Source organism: Benincasa hispida, chromosome 3 (genome assembly GCF_027475165.1).
Source record: "Benincasa hispida cultivar pf3 chromosome 3, pf3_genome.v1.1, whole genome shotgun sequence".
Taxonomy (NCBI): Eukaryota; Viridiplantae; Streptophyta; class Magnoliopsida; order Cucurbitales; family Cucurbitaceae; genus Benincasa; species Benincasa hispida.
In genome coordinates, this window is record NC_143480.1 from 65,261,564 (window position 1) to 65,276,776 (window position 15,213).

At 34.9% G+C, this 15,213-nt stretch overlaps 2 protein-coding genes across 10 annotated transcripts; one reads left to right on the forward strand and one right to left on the reverse strand.

Moving 5' to 3' along the window:
* Nucleotides 1–5,224: 5,224 nt before the first annotated feature.
* LOC120073097 (uncharacterized) lies at nt 5,225–9,539 on the forward strand. The gene is made up of 6 exons (XM_039025713.2): nt 5,225–5,852; nt 6,232–6,324; nt 6,611–6,844; nt 7,072–7,174; nt 8,620–8,849; nt 9,099–9,539. Exons 1-6 carry the CDS (start codon nt 5,506–5,508, stop codon nt 9,319–9,321), a joined length of 1,230 nt encoding a protein of 409 aa, XP_038881641.1. The 5' UTR covers nt 5,225–5,505; the 3' UTR covers nt 9,322–9,539.
* Nucleotides 9,540–10,517: 978 nt separating this feature from the next.
* On the reverse strand, nt 10,518–14,974 carry LOC120073095 (pre-mRNA-splicing factor). 9 transcript variants are annotated; one of them, XM_039025711.2, is made up of 8 exons: nt 14,756–14,944; nt 14,372–14,424; nt 13,998–14,176; nt 13,014–13,859; nt 12,776–12,913; nt 11,438–11,529; nt 11,206–11,274; nt 10,518–11,069 (listed from the first exon to the last, which is right to left on the reverse strand). In XM_039025711.2, exons 3-8 carry the CDS (start codon nt 14,101–14,103, stop codon nt 10,560–10,562), a joined length of 1,761 nt encoding a protein of 586 aa, XP_038881639.2. In that variant the 5' UTR covers nt 14,104–14,176; nt 14,372–14,424; nt 14,756–14,944; the 3' UTR covers nt 10,518–10,559. The 9 variants fall into 9 exon arrangements, 8 of the variants coding, with proteins under 8 accessions (XP_038881639.2, XP_038881637.2, XP_090167930.1 ...); XM_039025709.2 differs by having other exon boundaries at nt 12,776–12,934; nt 14,756–14,912; XM_090311807.1 differs by having other exon boundaries at nt 10,663–11,032; nt 14,756–14,972.
* Between the last annotated feature and the right edge of the window lie 239 nt (nt 14,975–15,213).

The window sequence follows — 15,213 nt, forward strand, 5'->3', positions numbered from 1 at the left end:
GGTTACACTCTTCGTTTTGGCTTATCCCCACGGGTGTGCGAACATCCAACTACTGTTGTGTGTCAATTTCAATTTTAACTCATGAATTTGAGAGGAGTTGTCTCTTGCATTTATTTTTCTTATTCCATATTGCGTTGTTCTTGGAAACCCACCTTCGTTTTGGCTTGCTCCTACGGGTGTCATACGAACATCCAACTATGAGTAGGCTCCTTTCACAACTAAACTCTTATCAGGTTTGGAATATTTCTAAGGATTTCCCTTGCGCTGACATTGGAGCTTTGTATGGAAATTTTTTTTAAAATTTTTTTAATCTTTTAATTTTTTATTTTTGTAATGAAAATGAACGCATTTTCTTAAATACTGCATATTCTGATCTTATCTGCTTAGACCTTCCCCACCCCTAAATTTAAAGATGAACAAGGTTCTCATTACGTTGTTTGGATAGACTAGACAAATAGGGTTTAGGGTTTAGGGTTTAGGGTTTAGGGCATCTTTTGAACAAGAGTAGAAAATGCAGTGTAAAAGCTTGGGAAGCAAGAGATTGCTACCAGGCTCTTCATTCTCTCCTTGCATTGTTATTTTGTATTTCAACTTTATATTTATACAATGAAAGTTCTTATTCTACATCTGTTCACTCTCTTAGCACACATGAGTAGCTAAACTTATCGAATGGGTTGAGAAGAACTAAGCTAACATAACCTAGGATCTTCATCGCATGCGATTATCTTGTTTCATGTTGTGCCCAACACTCCTTTAGAGCTACTCGAGAGGGAGTCTAAAGAAAGAATCTAAAGACTCAAAAAAGCTAGGTTAGAATCTAGACTCGAGAGAGTAAGATTAGATCTGCATAAGCAAGAGATAGAGACTTAGAGATAAACTCTGTTTGCCAACCTGCATCGCATGCACCCTAGAGATAGGTATGATATTATGTGGTCGCCTTATTTGTGTGTGTGTCATTTTGTCATTGCATAAATAAGAATAGAGGCTTATATGTAGGTCCTATAGACTTATCGTATATATCGCATACGTTCTAGCATTAGAAGTCGTAGCATTCGCGTCGAGAGATGGTTTACTATTGTATGTGTGTTGCATGGTCGCATAACATAAACGCATCCTAGGGAGTGTTAGCCGAATCTCTTCTCAACCCATTCACCGCATACTCATCGCATTTTCCGTATTATCAACTTTTTTCGAAACTCCGTCGCATTTGTTTAATTTTATTATCGTAAACAACAAACCAAACAATTATTTGAGTTACCAGTTACCGCAAAGTCTTTTGAAAAATTATCATCGCATACCGTTTTCCCAAGTCCCTAAGTTCAACCCTGGACTTACCAGGAAACTCAGTGGGGTTTATACTTGGATTCCAATGAGAAAACTTGTTGCTCAATGCAATTTCATCATCGCATTTCATTCCATATTTTCACCACATAAAATAACACATCAACGCTCACTCATATCTTCGTCTTCTGCCCATTAGCCCACACTTACGCGTGCGCTTCTTGTTGTGCCAGCACCCTTAACGCACGTCTCACGCCCATGCCTACCTAGCCTCGCCCACACCTATTTTTGCTGCCCATTGGCTTTACCACGATCATTTCTGGTGTTGATGAGCATTTTTTAAGCCCAATTAAGATTTTCTTGATATTTTAACCCTAAAATTAATAATTTTGGATTTTAAAGTAATTTTTGGGTTATTTGGATATTTTAAGAAAATGTGCTTAAGGTTCAAAATGTGAAAGTTTAGGGCTCAATTTGTGTTTAATCGGTCTTGTGGAATGATTAAGGGTTGTTTAGAGTTATTTTAACCTATCATGAGATTCTAGTAACCATGGGATCTTATTTCAAGTCAGATTGAGATCGAGAAGGCCTATAAGCCAAGGAATTCATGTCTGTGACTGTGAATGGTTTTATTTTAAGTATTTTGATTTGAAAAATATATTCGTATAATAGTATGTTATAATTTGTGAAATGCATTGGCATGATATGTTTACTTGACTATTATTTTAGAAATGCTTGAATAATGATTCTTGAGTTATCACTAGTTTTATATGAACTGGATTTATGAAAATGTAGTTTGGAACCTAATTTTACTTTTCTATGAATTGTACGGTTTTGTAAGAAAACCTCGTGATGGTGGAATGAGTGATATTGAATGGTTTATAAAAGTGGTTTCAAACTACTAATTCTTGTACCTGAGAGATGGTTATTTTTTTCATGCTACTGAAACACATGCTACTTGAATGTGTTTCAGTAGCACTGGTTAGGCAATCAAGGGGCTTTCGAGTTCAGATGTGGCTAGATGTGGCCAAATTATACCAGGAAGTCCAGAGGAACCTGCGCCTGTAGTGCCACCCAGGCGATCAAGGGGCTACCGAGGTTAGATATCGCCAAAGTATACCGGGAAGTCTAGATGAATCTGAGCCTATGGTGTATATGTATATTTAACCTTGAGGCAACTTTGTGTGCACGTATGACCTTGTTATTTAGTTTACCACCACGGGGGACATTCGATGTGTGGTATGTCTAAGACAACCATATATCCTTGTCGAGAGTAACCCACCGTTGTAAACGAGTATTTGGGTACAAAGTTGGTGTGATTTTCTGGTAACTCATGAATGTTTTATAATTCGCTTTATATGAGATATAATCATGCCAATATTTTATTAGCACGTGTTTGAAATGATACTAAATCTTTTTTACTTTGCAAATGACTTACTGAATTACTTGACAAAACTCATTGACGTTTTAGAAAGAGAAAATTTATGTTCATATTAAATTACCATTTACTGGGCTTTAGCTCATGCTTTCAATATTTTATGTTCCCCCCTCCCCCTCCCCCAAGTAGCGATCAAGTTCCGGAATCAAGCTGAGTTGTCCATAGTCACACGACGAGAGTATCTTGCAGCATTGTAGGTTTACATATTTTGGAGTCTTGTTATAAATAGACTACATACCAAGACCTATATGTATATGAATTTTGAGAACATGGGACATAGAGTAATGGTTTGGTTGTGTGGTTGTAAAGGTGTTCTGATGTGCATAAACTTTGTTGATGATTTTTATGTATATATACTTTCAAATAATGTGTTTGAACTGAGATTTGGCAAAACAGGAGATGGAGAAAGATATGAAATGCATTTAATGTCATAAAATCAATATGGTGAACGAAAGTCAAATAAATTGAATGATCTTTGTGGAACTATATAGTTTCACATACAGATGGAGCTGGTTAGTTGGATGCTAAATATTATCGAGGGTTGGTATCTTCGTACCTTTCTCTAGATTAGGATGGTAACCTGGAAAGGGGTGTGATACACAGTCTAGTCTTATACAAACTCTTTGTATAGGATACCCCCACTCACATATCTCTATATGAATGATTAGGATCAAATCGTTTGTAACACCTTACAATAATAATAACAATTACAAAGTGGGTCGTATCCATACTGTTACCAGGATAAGTCATCCAATCTTATCATACTACAGACCATTTAGATTATTACTTAAACATAATTCACCTATATGTTAACCACATACATGTTTAAGTTACATTAAATAACCTCAGATCTTGTTTATTGGATCAAGTTACATAATTCTAAATGTCAAATAAAATAACTCCTTATTTTATTAAATAAATGAATTTTATTTATACATTATAAACCACAAGATTTAGGGTACAATCCCCAACAGTTTGACCTAGCGTCGTAGCGCTATCGATAAACTGTAAATACCATTTTTTTTTTCATTTTTAGGTCATTTAGCTCCAAGCTCGAACCTTTTCTTCTCTGTATAATTGTTTCCCTTTTCTTCTCTATTTAACTTGTTCTTTTATATTTTGGCTTGTAATAATCCAACTTTGAGCTTAAACTAGATGGCTAAGGTGAGTTTTCTAATTTAGGTTAGAAATTTTCTTCAATTATAATCTTGTGAGACTTTCTACTTTGTTTATAAATTTTCATCTTAAGATTATTTCTTCAATTGATTGTTATAGATTGAGATTTATAATCCGCATTAATGCTCTTAATTGCTTTTTAATAAAGTTAAGTCAAAGTTATGGATTGTGTGTCATTTTGTCTATTAAGCATTGTTTATTTAACTAGATGAAGATCATATCAAGTGACTTGTCATAGTGTTTTCTTTAATTGGTAACTAATGTATTTGGCATGCACTACATCTAAAAATATTGGTTAATTAGTTGTTGTGGACTTCTTTTTAGCACTAGTGAATGTGGCAACTAAGCATAGGCAAAGATAGGAATTAACTTGTATGAATTCAATGATCAAGCAAGCTATTGAGGATATCTTTAAATATAGGCTAAGCCGATTTTACTTTTGTTGCACTTTACCTATCGCATTTTATTTTCTTGTGCTTACTTCTCAAAACACACCAAACTCATTTACCGTTCAATCTAGGAATTCAACTTGTGCGAACTTACCTTTACATTTTCCTGCGGGACGGTTTGGTCTTACTACTAATACTACTCAATAGTAGAGGTTGTATTGATCTATATTATAAATTCATTTGATCGATTGAGGGCCTCGACAATCTTCGGCCCATCAAAGTCCTATCAAAGTGAATACAAAAGATAGTTCCAATTTACAACAAGATAATTTTAAGTTGACATCTTTAAGTGATATGTTTACACCAAAAAAGAGCATTAATAGAAGAATGCAAGATGTTTATGAAGTATTTCTCTCACATACATTAATCTTTACATTTTTACATTTAAATAAGTCTTATACACCAATGAAAAATGTACATTAATCATTTTGAAATGGAACTCTAATTGAGCGTTTCCTTAAAGTTTAACATTTTAATTAATAGTATCATTAATTTTAGGTTATAAACTTAGATGTAAAAAAAAATACCTGGGTGCATGCACCCATCTTCGTTCAAATCATTCAAGTGTGAAATCATTAGTTGTCATGTGGCAATTTTTTTCAAAAAAAAAATCTTTTAATATTTTTTGTCCTTTGTGATTGAAGGTTAATATAGAGAGATTACACTCAAATATTACTCGAAACATAATTTGATTTTAGTCGATACTATTTTGTTCGAGTTTACTTCACAACTGTGATAATGTCTTATCCACTTAAATTATGCTCAAATTAACAAACCATCGAAATTTAATAAAAAGAAAACTAAACTCAAAATTAGATCCATTTTTTTTTTAATCCCAACAAATGATAGTTTAAATAACAAAATAATTAGGACTCAAAACACCAAGCTTGATGATTGGACACATGGTGGTTAGGTGAGAGGCAAAACCACAAACATCTTTTGCATCAAAATTTCTTCGATTCAAAGTTATATGTCAATCAACAATGCCGTATATGATTAATCCACAATTCTCAGTACTCACTGCTACTAATAATGCTCGATCCAAGTTCTTGTCCTTCAGCGGACGCGATCGATTTCTATAACATTTCCTTGTTCGAGTGAATCGAATTTCAATCACTCTTCCGCTGTACATTTCAATTTCTCTTCCACTCTGCAAATTCCATGGCATTTCCCAGAACCCAGAAGCCAAAACCCAAACCCAGATCCCCACTCATCTTCTTCTTCGTTGCCCTAGCCGCCATTGCCTTTCTTTTCCTCTTTTCCTCACTGGTTTCTACCAATGGGGCTTCTTCTTTTTCATCCTCGAATTCAATTCAGAAAATCTTCAGATTCAAGAATCTGACCCAGAAACAGAGACGTAATCGGCATGTTTTTAGTGTAAATGACAAGTTCTTGTACTGGGGCAACAGAATCGACTGCCCGGGCAAGCACTGCGAATCTTGTGAGGGTTTGGGTCACCAGGAATCCAGCTTGAGGTGTGCCCTTGAGGAAGCCATGTTCCTCCAAAGGTAATCTTTCTTGAAGTTCTTCTGAATTCTGGGGTTTAATCCTTACTTGAAGTTGTTTTCTCCTTGTTTAGTTTGTTGGATTGACATGATAAGGTTTCTGTATGAAAGGGATTTGGAATTGGGTGAGCAGTAACTCATCAGCATTGTTGTAGTTCTATCATTAAAAGGAGAATTATCATATTTTGAAACTTCTGTTTGCCCCTTGTTTGATTTTAGTTCTATGTTATTGCTATGAGGTGCTATTTAGTTTTGTCTCAATTTATCTTTGTAATGGTAATGGATTGGTCCAGTGCTCTTTAACTGCAGCATAATTTATTGGTAGATTGCTTTTGCATAGCCTACCTAGGCAATTAACTACTTTTTTTTTTTTTTGGTGCAGAATATTTGTAATGCCCTCTAGAATGTGTATCAACCCTATACATAATAAGAAAGGGCTTCTTCATCAGTCCACCAATGCAAGCTCAGAGGAAAGGTGTTTTTTCCCTCTTTTCTTTTCCAATAACGTTTTTCTTGTATGCACTCTCTCTTGCAACTGTGTTGATCCATATTGCTTATCATATAAATATTGTACCTATTAAACGTCACGTTTTCTAATAAGCATATACTTGAGGGTAGTTGAAGCTGTACTAATTTGGTTCTCTTTGGGCTTCAAACTAAGATGCAAATTTCATTACATAAAAAATTCACTGTTCTTTCATTTATATTTGTGAATTTTCTAGAGAAAAAAGTAGAACCTGAATTTGTTCTCTGCATTGCAGTTGGGAAGCAAACTCTTGTGCCATGGACTCTTTGTACGATATGGACCTTATATCTGACACTGTACCAGTGATTTTAGACAACTCAAAATTATGGTATCAGGTGCTGTCAACTGGTATGAAATTAGGAGCTAGAGCAGTTGCCCACGTTGAGCAAGTTAGTCGTCTTGAACTAAGAGACAACAGCCGCTACTCCGATCTTCTGCTAATAAATCGAACTGCCAGCCCTCTTTCATGGTAAATCAAGCTTGGGGATATAACATTCCCTTTACCACTTTTGAGTGTATTGTGTGTTTAGATAGATTCAAGCATCATTGTATGGTAAATCGGTAAAAGCTCAATTAGGCTTATCTTTATAATGCTTTTTTTTATGCCTTTCCTTGCAACCTTAGTATGACAGATGTTTCAATTTAAGATCCCAAGTTATGAATTCTTTGGGTGTTAATGGCATGATAACTCATTAGGTTTATGGAATGCAAGGACAGAAACAACCGCAGTGCCATATTGTTGCCCTATAAATTTCTTCCTTCTATGGCAGCAGAAAACATGAGGGATGCAGCCGAGAAGGTATTGTTCTGAAATCATATTAAGGTTCTTTCTTTTGCGCTTGCACTCTTGTAAATCATGACATAGGACCTAACAAAGTTGCAAGCTGTTACCTCATTGCTTATGAAACATAGTTTCATTGCATTTCCATATTTCTGGGTTTGTTTTTCATAGTTGTAGTAGATGCTTAAGCTCAGTGATACAAGATTAGGTATTCGGTTTATTCAGACTTCACGGATGCTTCTTAGCATAAAATTGCCACCTTAGAAAATATAATTATTGAACTCTGGGTCAAATGCAAATACTTTACTTTAGATACTCTTTGACAAGTATAGCAAACTCTAACTAAAGTCTCATTAATTATTTTATTTTATTATTGTTATTATTATTATTAATTTTTTCGCAATAACTGGGATAACAAGGGGTGCCACTCTGTTTTGTTACTCATGGCCCACCCTTACTGTTTACCAAGAAACCTCTCTGCAGAAGGCAACAACGGTTTTATGATAATCAATTAGTTGTTGATACTCTTGATAATCAATTTGTTTTTCTTATGTTTTTTAAGTCTTAGCTTATAAATACTGTTTACACTTGTGTGTTTCTTTGCTTTGTCTTCCACTTCTTTAAGATGCTTTCGAAATCTAAACCAAATTTTAAAAACCAAAAGAAGTATTTTTAAAAAACTTGTTTTCTTTTTAGAATTTGGTCTACAAATTCATATGCATTTGCAAAAATAGTATTTAATACACTATTAAAATTGAGGGAAGTAGGCATAATTTTTTGGAAAAAAAAACTAAAATGGGGCCACTCCTAGGATGACCTCAGTTTAAGACTTTCCATTCCTAGGAATTCAATTTAATCCACCATCCAAAGTACTTGGGAAGTCTTTCTTTTTTCTGTCTTTGATGAACTTTGAAGTTCTGCCATCAGGCCATGGTTGCACAATGGTGAAAGTCAGAGAATGAGAAAGAAAGGGCTGTATACAACCATTTGCAGAAGTAAGCCAGTTGTAATCATTATATGTGGTTAGGTTTGTAGAAAATTGGAAGTACCTGAAGTTTTATGGTTTTGAAATTTTATGGTTTTGGTGTCTTCTTGGAAACTGAATGGAAGGCACGCCATTGATTAGGGATCCTCATATGCTTCATAAAGCCAGGTTAAGATTACAGGTGTTCGTTTAACCTCTTAGCAGCGTTAGATAAATTCGAAAAGAGTAATTTGCTAGACGTGCATTGGTTAGAGACGAAGTTTGCTTCCAGTTCTCTGTTTCTGTTTGGTTTATTGATTTGTTATACTGTGCGTTAGATTACAGGTAATTTTTCTTTTTGGAATAGTTCTATAAGTAACTGTGTCTCCTGAAATCTTATTCCTCGAACTTTGTGTCGTTTAATAATTTCTTGGTGCACTTCATCAATGAAAAATCTCTCATTTTATTGATAATGCTGAAAAGAATATCTGATCAATAGATTAAAGCGCTACTTGGTGATTATGATGCCATCCATGTTCGTCGCGGAGATAAAATAAAGACCAGAAAGGACAGGTTTGGTGTTGATAGAAGCTTACATCCACATCTCGACAGGGATACACGGCCCGAGTTTATGCTAAAGAGAATAGCAAAGTGGGTTCCGGCAGGGCGGACACTTTTTATTGCTTCAAATGAGAGAACTCCTGGATTTTTCTCGCCCCTCTCTGATCGGTGAGCCCATCTCACTCACCTTTTTAGTTCACTAGAGTACGAGATGAAGTATTGGTTCTTTGCCATTTAGTAGTAGAAAGACTTTACTCAAAGGATCTTCTTGTGTTCTGATAGCTATAATATAAATCATCAAACCGTCTCTCATTTAGTTGCATATCCCCTTAAGGATTCCCTTTTAACCAAGAACAAAGAACCAGGTATTGTGCGCTTTGTGCTTCAATATTGACTCGTGATACCCCGATTTTGCAGGTACAAGTTGGCTTATTCCTTGAACTATAGTAGTATTCTGGATCCTGTGGTTAAGAACAATTATCAGTTGTTCATGATCGAACGGCTCATTATGGCGGGTGCTAAGACATTCATCAGAACATTCAAAGAAGACGATACGGATCTAAGCCTCACCGACGACCCAAAGAAGAACACAAAAATATGGCAAATACCTGTCTACACAGCTGATGAAGAAAGAAGGTGAGGAATTGTTGCCCAGTTATTTCTCTGGGAAAATGTCTTGCAGAGATCTTTTTGATCCACCAACAAAAGCCTTTCCTTGTTCATTGAAAAGCATCATAGTGAAGATAAGAATGTTTTAGGAAAGGCAGATGCTTGGCCGATGTAAATGTGTGGCATAAATTGGTTTCTGAATTTCATTAGTTCCATTTGTTTAGTATACCCCCCTTAATTTCGTGACCAGTTTTGTGTTTTGTTTTTTTGTTTTTTTGTTTTTTTGTTTTTTTGTTTTTTTTCTTTGTTCTTTTTACAGAAATAGTTTACTACCATTTTTTAAATCACGTTTATATGAATTTAGTGCATATTCTGTAGTCAGCCAACCTATGTGAGGTTTTTTCTTTTTTCTTTCTTTTTTTTTTTTCCAAATGAAATTTAATTATAAATATAAGATCATAAGATCGACGATATAGTAGAAAAGAATTCGTCATTAACTAACCATTTTTTATTTAAATTTTATGAAACAGTATCAATCAATATATAAACTTATTGTTAATTTGATAAGCCTATCACTAACAATTTTTTAAATCAAAATTGTTTCTAAAAGAAAAGGATAGCGAATTTTGATGTTTTTTTCCCTTTTTATTTGCAAGATCTTTCAAGTTATAGAAAGCTAAGGTTGGAAGATAAACTCTTGATTCCTAAATTGTTAAAACTCCCACATTAGGATGCTTTAATGGCATAATTTTGATTCATAGGTGAAATTAAAATTAACAAATCGTCATAGTACCTCGGCCAATCAACTAACCATTTTCAACATTTGGAGAGAAACGGTATCATACCCCTCCCAACATAAAAAAAAAAAAAAAAGGGTACTCATAGCCAGAGCTTAATAGAATCAAAATATCAAAATATAAAAATATTCTCATAAAATTCAGAATACAATTGGAACGTTCAAAGATTTAAGGCCAACATTGCCAAGAATCAAATTTATAACCTAACCCAGTTTTTATAAATCTTATCATTCAAAAACCATTTCAACTATTAAGTTCAAACAGATAAAAATTCCTTTTATAACCATTCAACTTTTTTTTTTTTTTAATCTAGAAAATTTAACTTATAAATTTATTTGCTTTGTTAAATATTTTCTAAGAATGTTCTCAAAATACATAACAAGTTTTGAAAACTAAACAAATTAAATAAGAAAAAGAAAGAAAACTGTAGTTTTAACAATCTTGTTTTTGTTTTTAAAATTTGAACAAGTTTTTAAAATTTGACTAAGAATTCGAAGGTATCCATCACTTCCTGCAAAGACGTAGAAACTAGAAATTGGAACTCAGATATGAAACTGGCCAGTAAATTCAGGGACTGGAGACAACCTGATGATTTTCTCACCTTCGTAAATGCACAAGGCCACAGTCCTATGGTTTTTAAGTGAGGCAGAGAGGGGAGGAACATACTGTTGAAGGTTGTGGAAAGCACATTCAACACAACTCTTGTGCAGCAACATAAAGAAAAGATTCTCATAACAATTTCATCAAACCACAGAAATAACCACAGCCGGATGATAAACACGCTTAAAGACCTAATCCAACAGTTCGACCATCTCTTCTTCGAAGTCCAGCAGTGTATTGTTTTTCTAAATCCATCTGGAGTTCCTTTTGCTTTTCGGCCCGGAGAAGTTCGTTGCCATCTTGGTTGGTCGGTCGGGGCTCCATCTTCCGCTCGCCCTTCACACCCTACAATTGGCCATAGGCACCAAGGCAACCTCAGACTCTAAAAATGTGTTAGTAGGTGATGAAGAAACTCTAACGGACTAAGTCATGACTAAGCAATGAAAGGTTGCTAACTAACATTCAGGGATATATTGAATAGAAGGGAAAGGGAGGGGTGGGGAGGGGGGAGAGTTTACCATGAGTTTATTGAATTTTTCTTGCCGTTCGCGATCAGTAAACAATGCCGTATCCCAGTGGTGTCCAGACTGTAACCAATGGAAAAGCATTATGAATAACAAGGAAAAGGATATTATTCATCAAACGGCTAGAGCAGCTCGGTTCTTCAAGGTAATCCAATTGTGAATCAAATGCACAACTATTTCATGCCAAACAAAATGAAGAGATGATTTAGTAGATGATCGCACATACCTCCTCTACGGCAGTGCTCTTTTTGCTCCCCCATAGCAACTTCTTCTTTTGATCGGTGGTCATATAACCCACTCCAACAAGGTTCTTATTAACTGTTAATGGGAAGAACTACCAATTTTAAAATATTCAAGGTATAAGGATATCAATCATTCAAATCTGAACTATTGTTATTCTATATAATCCACGTCATTAATCAGAATTAAAATGAAAGGTAATCTTCAAAACAGAATCTTGTTCCATTTTCGGTTACTGAACTAAGAAAACCTAACTACAATTGTGAAGATTAATAGTGTAACAAAAAACTGAAAAACGATCCAATGGTTTGGTTTGGTTTGTTAGTATAAAATTGGACATACCTTGAAGAAAACCAAAAAGTATTGGTTCAGATCGGTTTTTTGATTTGAAAAACCAATCAAAACCAAACCGAACTGAACCGAGGATAAATATATACCCTTAAAAATAAATTCTAACATTAAGTATCCTTTAGTATTTTAATTATTATGCTGCATATATATTTGTTGTTTAGAAAAAACACTCGTTATTATGGAGCTTGTATGTTTTTTATTTAAAAATGTGGCAAGAAAAAAACAAAAATATCAAATTATAATCTTAAAAAAAGGAAGAAATGTACCAAATTTTAATTTAAGATGAGCAAAAAGAACCAATTCAAAAGAAGTATGGAAAAAGAAATAAAAATTTGGAAGAGAAGAAAATACCAAAAACCAAGAACCAAACGAAATAAAAACAAATCCATCGGTTTTATTCTTTATTAGACATTGGTTTGGATCCCTTCTTTTGCAAAACCATTGGTTTGGTTTGGTTTGGTTCGGTTCTTGGTTGGCCTCAAAACCGACAAAACCCAACCACCACCCCTAGTGAAGATAACCAAATTAAACTAAACCCGGGAAAAGAAAAGAACGGAAGTAGGAGAACTCATATGCTAAATAGCTCCAGTAAACTTCTCTTTTTTTAGTTCGACAAGGAGAAGGGGAATATGAACCTCTCAACCAAGCAAACTCCTTAACCAGTTGAGTTATACTCTAAAACTTGAAGGATATTAAAGAAGCCAAGCATATTTCATAACCATATTCTTTTAGAACTTGTTATTAGAAAATATCAGAATGCAGTCAATTATCTTCCAACAACCAAGAAAAAAAAATCAAAATCAAAATTATGAGCAAAGGCCAACAAAAATTTTCAAGAACTCTCAGCGTTCTGATTCAGAATAGATTCAATAACTTTTGTCAGGCCTTAACTCATAATGAACTAACAAACTACTTGAGAGAGAATATTGATCTTAGGGTAGCCTAAATTTTTAGATGAAAAATTAGATTTTACCTAATTCAGCAGCTTTCATTGCAGCAACTTTTGCAGCACTAAAGTCAGCAGCAAAATCAGAGTCGCCAGATTGCCCTAGTCCTACACTCATTTTTCCATCCTGTTCTTGCTTAGAGGTTGAAGATTGATTCTCTTCAGCTGCATATTCAAATTTCATAACTGTTAAGGACAATAATGTGCGTGATGCTAACATTATTAGCAGGCAACAACTTGAAATAGGACATGACAAAGCACTTACCATCCTCTTCATGATTAACTTCTTTTCCCAAGCTAAACAATTTAGGTTTCTTAGCAGGCAATCCTTGATTTTCATCAACAAAAACACCTTTACCATCATATTTTCCCTTCGATTCTTTACCTTGGCCCTTGTCCCAGTTAGTTTCTCTGGCATCATGTTTCCTCTCCTCTTTAGCGAACTTTTCATCATCAAGGTCCTTCCGGTCACTCTTATGAATTTCTTTTGTACGGTGCTTACTTTCATCCCTGCCTAAGATTAAGTCATATCGATTTCCCTTAGGATTGTCATGGGAGAGAACCCGTTCATTTTTGTAGTCTCCAGAATGCTTCGTATTGTCTCTCTTCTCATCTCGATCTCTTGTATTCCTATGTTTCTCAATTTCTTCAGAGTTCACGTGCCTTCTATTCCCAAAACCATGTCTCTCAGATAATGAATCCCCATCCCTACTTCTATGTCCAGAACCATCATATTTATCTCGAGAACTTTTCTCTACATCTCGGAAATATTCTCGTGAATGGAAATGTTCACTCTCTCGTCGTGCATGATCATAATGTGCACCACCCTTTGACTCCCTACTAGAACGAGAGGATAACCGCTCATAATCTCTTTCTTCATCTGCATATTTGTCATGTCTGGCATAATCATCATGCCTAGAGTAACCATGCGAACTTCTAGAGGATTTCCGATCAGAATATCTAAAAGAATCAGAACTTCGACTATGATGATTTCTAGAATCCTTATTCAAATCCCTTTCATCCTCTTTCCTTCTTGGTTTCCGTTCAGAGTCTTTTGAAGCAACATCTTTCAAGAGCTTTGGACTAGAACTGCGGTCTCGTTTAGGACTTTCTGCAAAACAACGCTTATGATAAGCACAAACATACTAAATAAAGAAAAGTTAAAGAACCTACTGATGACACTAAGATCACTGAGCATCACGCGACAGTTGTCTCCAAAAGGAAAACCCCGAAACCAAATCAGACTAACCATCCGATGATGATGACCCACTCACAGAAGATCGACGCCTATACTTTCTGCCAGTTGTTTCAGAAGATGGCTTACGAAATTCTGCTTTCATACCATTGTTCTCCATCGTATGAGGCTATAAATTAAATCCAGTTAATGAACCTGACTTCAAATGAAATTAGAATAGCCAACAGAGTGACCTGAAACACACACAACAAACAGTCAATGAACAAGTCCACTTAAAGAAATTATCAAATCCTGGAAACTTGATACAAAGGCGCAAATATTGTTCATCATCCAATCAAACCAAACATATCATTACCAAACGGAAGAGAGTAGAAGATTGCAAAAAAGTAAAGCAATTGCCACGAAATTCAGCTTATAATAGTACGAACCTCAGAAACCGGTGTTCATGTATCAACACAACGTTCTCACCAAGCTTTATAATCTACCAAAACAACAAATACCACATCCACAAGAAGACAACGACATCAAATGAGAAATGGGGGAAAACTTGATATTACAAAACCCCAACACATATCTACCGGAACCAAACCAATAAAAACCAAGAAACCCGATTCAAAGCTTGAAGAGAGAAACCCTAAGTCAAGTGTAACCTCTCTTCCAGTTCCTCAGGAAGTTCTCCCAGCAGAGAGACAAACAAGCAAAGCAAACATCAAACCCTAGGGTTTCAAACATCGACGCATTTCGATACAAACCCTAAACCAAAAACACAAAGGCAAAATGGAAATATTGAAAGCAGAAATCGAAATTCATACCTTGCGATGAGATTCAATAGCAAACGATTTGATTCATGCACGGCATTTGAATCATTTTGTACGCGATTGTTTGTTCATTCCCCCTTCGATTCTACGCATTATTTCTTGCTCGTCTGCCTGAGATATTTTTATATGAAGGAATGAGATTCCGTTGGCCACTCTATACGTGTCGAATAGATCTTTTCTCTCTCATGGAACCCAAAATTATTCGAAAAATATATGTTTTTTTTTCTAATACATGTTTAAATCCTACCAAATACACTCACGTATTAGTGACCATAAAATCTTGAGTTCTATTTTTTTCCCATTCTTATTGTACTAAAAAAATCATCGAAAATATTTAGGTTATGTTTACCGATCCATAATAAAAGTTGATATAATTGTAATGAAATTCTATTGATAGATCAATTGTAATGGACTATAATTGCATATCTAATTTAATTGGTTTTGGGCATTGT